The sequence below is a fragment of the Sinocyclocheilus anshuiensis genome, unplaced genomic scaffold (genome assembly GCF_001515605.1).
Source record: "Sinocyclocheilus anshuiensis isolate Anshui unplaced genomic scaffold, SAMN03320099.WGS_v1.1 scaffold1613, whole genome shotgun sequence".
In the NCBI taxonomy this organism is placed as follows: Eukaryota; Metazoa; Chordata; class Actinopteri; order Cypriniformes; family Cyprinidae; genus Sinocyclocheilus; species Sinocyclocheilus anshuiensis.
In genome coordinates, this window is record NW_015540941.1 from 134,854 (window position 1) to 138,372 (window position 3,519).

Here is a 3,519-nt window from a genome sequence, read left to right on the forward strand (position 1 = left end):
TGAGTTACTTTTTCAAATAAGTAACGCAAGTTACTTTGTTTTCCCATTTATTCACTGACAGCTCTCCTGTCCCTGTATTGAGAGAAATTGGGAGTGAGGCACTTTCTACAGCCTGAGGCTTAATAATTTCACTTTTGGTGTTAAAGGGCCTTTAAATATAACTTTTGACAAGTAAGCAAGCCCAGGTGACAAAAAGCATAGAAAATGTAACTGAATGCATTACTTTCCATAAAAAGTAACTAAGTAACTAAATTAGTTACTTTTTTATGGAGTAACGCAATATTGTATCGCATTACTTTTAAAAGTAACTTTCCCCAGCACTGATAAACACAGTAAAAGTTGTACAGTACGGCTGTGTCAAACACATTCATGCACGCGTGAAAGCTGCTGTTTTACATAAATATTGGGACACGAGTGAAGTGCAAAGCCTTTATTATAACTATTATAAATAATAATTCGCAACCAAATGTAACTTAGTAAATATTGAATCATTTGGACGCGTGCCGAATGAGTCCATAAATGAGATTAAACCATATGCTGGTTTTGTATTTTCTACAATTTTAGCAATATTTCACTGGACGACACATGCAGACACTTGTTTCTGTTCCCGAAGTTCTTTTTTTTGGCTTTCTTTTGGTCAATGCAACAAGCTGTTGGAGAATTGGACAGAAGTTGGAGACAGAAACGTTCAATCTTGTGGGATAAAATTTGCTTTGAATTTATTTTGGCTTAATGTTTATAATGCACGATTGTAATGAATGGCACTATAATTTATGTATATTTAGGGTTGCAAAGGGGTGGAACATTTCTGGTAAGTTTCCGGAAACTTTCCAAAAATCCCTGGAATATTCCAAAAAATCCTGGAATGTTTCCAAAATTTACAGGACATTTTTCCACCTTTTTGCAACCCTTATTTGATATATAATTATATACATATTTCTGATTATATTTTTTGTAGAGTGAGGGGAACTAAAATACATTTTTACACTGTTTGTGAAGTTTTGCTTTATTTACCGATATTTTACATTGTTTCTGAATGTAATAATAAAATGCGACTTATACGCCGATGCAAATGCAAATTCACCTAATTATTTTACTAATTGTATCAGGTTTTATAATGTAAATAACTAAACTGTGTGTGACCCAGGATTATTATAGTTTATGAAAAGTTAAATCTTAAAAACATTTGTTACCTGAAATAAATATTAACTGAAATCAAATTTTAAACATTTCGTATTTCAGCTTGTTGCCAAGACAACATTTAAATAGTAACTCTAAATAGTAAAAAAAATAAATAAATACTAAAACTAATAAATAAAAATATTTAAAAAATAAAAAAACTATATAAACTATAAAAAATACAAAATGACAAAAACACATACAATTACTATAACTAAAATTAAAATGAAAACAGAAAATATTAAATAAAATTATTCAAAATATGACTATAGTAGTATATCAATGATACTAAAATAACACCGGTATGAACAGAACACAGAAATACTGTGTGTATAGCTGTTTTTTTTTTTTCTTTTTTATCTGTTGCAACTTTTTTCTGGAAATATATATAGAAAAATATACGTTTTCCTGGAATACTTGACATTCACAACATTCTGTGGTCACATATTACGGTAGAACAATGCTAAACTGTATAAATGTAGTTGGGATGCACAGAAAAATGAGTCAAACACTGAATCACCACTGAATGTGTCTCAAGTGAAGAAAACCATTTCTGACACAAACGTCCCGTTACTGCAGCTTCTTATCAGTTCATTTTCACACAAAACCAGCACAAGGGCAAAAATGAGGCCAGTGTGTGTGTGTGTGTGTTATTTTGTGTGTGTGTGTGTGTGTGTGTGTGAGAGATTGTGTTATTGTGTGTGTGTGTGTGATTGTGTGTGTGTGTTATTGTGTGTGTGTGTGTGTGTGTGTGTGTGTGTGTGTGTGTGTGCGAGAGGATGTGTCTGTTTTGCACTCTTGATGTTTTAAAGTTTAACCCTTTCCTTGCTGTCCACTTTTTTTACTGCATCATAGTTGTGTTACAGTCACACCAGTTCATAGGTGTATGTGTGTGTTTAAGTGTGTGTGTACACGTGTGTGTGTGTGTGTGTGTGTGTGTGTGAGTGGATGTGTTGGTTTTGCACTCTTGATGTTTTAGAGGTGTGCGTGTTGTATTGTGTGTGTGTCTCTCACCGATCTGTCCTATGAGGTTGAGCAGCACGAAGCAGGTGGCGAGGATGTATCCACAGCTCCACGTTGCCTCGATGTAGTCTCTCTGCTCGCTCCACTGGAACCACATGCGGATGCCGTCCTCCAGGAAGGTGCTGATGAGACACAGGCGAGCGACGTGAGGCAGATACTGCTTAGTGACCCGCAGGAACTGCAAACACAAGACCCACAAACGTCATGTTACATCGACCAGCTGCACGAGACAAACGCGGACCGTCACATATTCACCTGGACTCTCATTTACCACCGGCTTCATCATCCAGCAGGTGATGCCTAACTTCACAAAAATCACAAATCCCTATAAAAATCCTACATATTGAGCATTTAGTTCCAGCATGACATTAAAGCAAGATGCAGAATAAATAAATAAATAACAGTGGCATTAATTATAAACATTTATTATAAACAAAGCCAAAACAAATTTAATGTTTTCTCCAAAAAATGACTTATTGCATTGACTGATATTTACTGTTTACTGAAAAAAAGAAACGCGAGGCAACATCAATTGAAAGAAATCAATGACTAAAACACACAAGATCTAAGGAACTACAGACTCTGAGGAGATCTTGATGATTCTGCATCAAGGTCTGTAATGAACAGTATTATTAGATTTGATCTGAACAGCGGAAGCAGCCTCACTAGAGCTCATGACAGACGGCAGTCAGCGGCCAAAATAGCAGCAGATATTAACAGACCACATCAGCTCTCAACAGCAGCCAATCGCTGAGCGGATATGCAAATGTGACTGAGCTGACAGCCAATCAGAGCTCGGTTACAGTAATGACCCCATGAGAGTTTATGTGCTCATTATTAGTGAAGAACTCAATAAACAACAGGACACAGACAGGACTACATCTGTGCAGTCTGAATATATACTCCAGGAAAGAACAAACACGCATTACTTGAAATAAAATGAACTGAAATAGCTGGCAAAGCAACATTTCTCATTTTCATTTAGTTTAAGTTGATGTAATAAAATAAAAATTGAAATAAAATTATTTTGAAAAAACTATATAGACCAGTGTTATTTATTTTAGTATTATTGAGATGCTATTATATTTTTTATTAATATTTTGAATTAGTTTTTAGTTTTATATTTTCGTTTTAATTTTAGTTTAAGTTTTAGTACACTTAAACTACATTTTTTTTGTTTTGTGTTTTTGATGTTTTTATTCGTTTTTTTTTAAATACGTCTATATAGTTTATCAGTTTTAGTTATTTTAGTACCATTTTAGTATCAATTTCAGCTAAATTAAAATGAGAAATATTACCTTGGCAACTAGCTGACAT

General features: G+C 34.0%; 1 protein-coding gene across 1 annotated transcript in view; it reads right to left on the reverse strand.

Annotated features, from left to right (window-relative positions):
- Positions 1–3,519, reverse strand: part of surf4 (surfeit 4) — a 14,213-nt gene that overhangs the window by 7,029 nt on the left and 3,665 nt on the right. Inside the window, exon 2 of the mRNA XM_016487658.1 lies at positions 2,194–2,380. Coding sequence (XP_016343144.1) covers positions 2,194–2,380 — 187 coding nt within the window. The remainder of the gene's footprint in view (positions 1–2,193; positions 2,381–3,519) is intronic.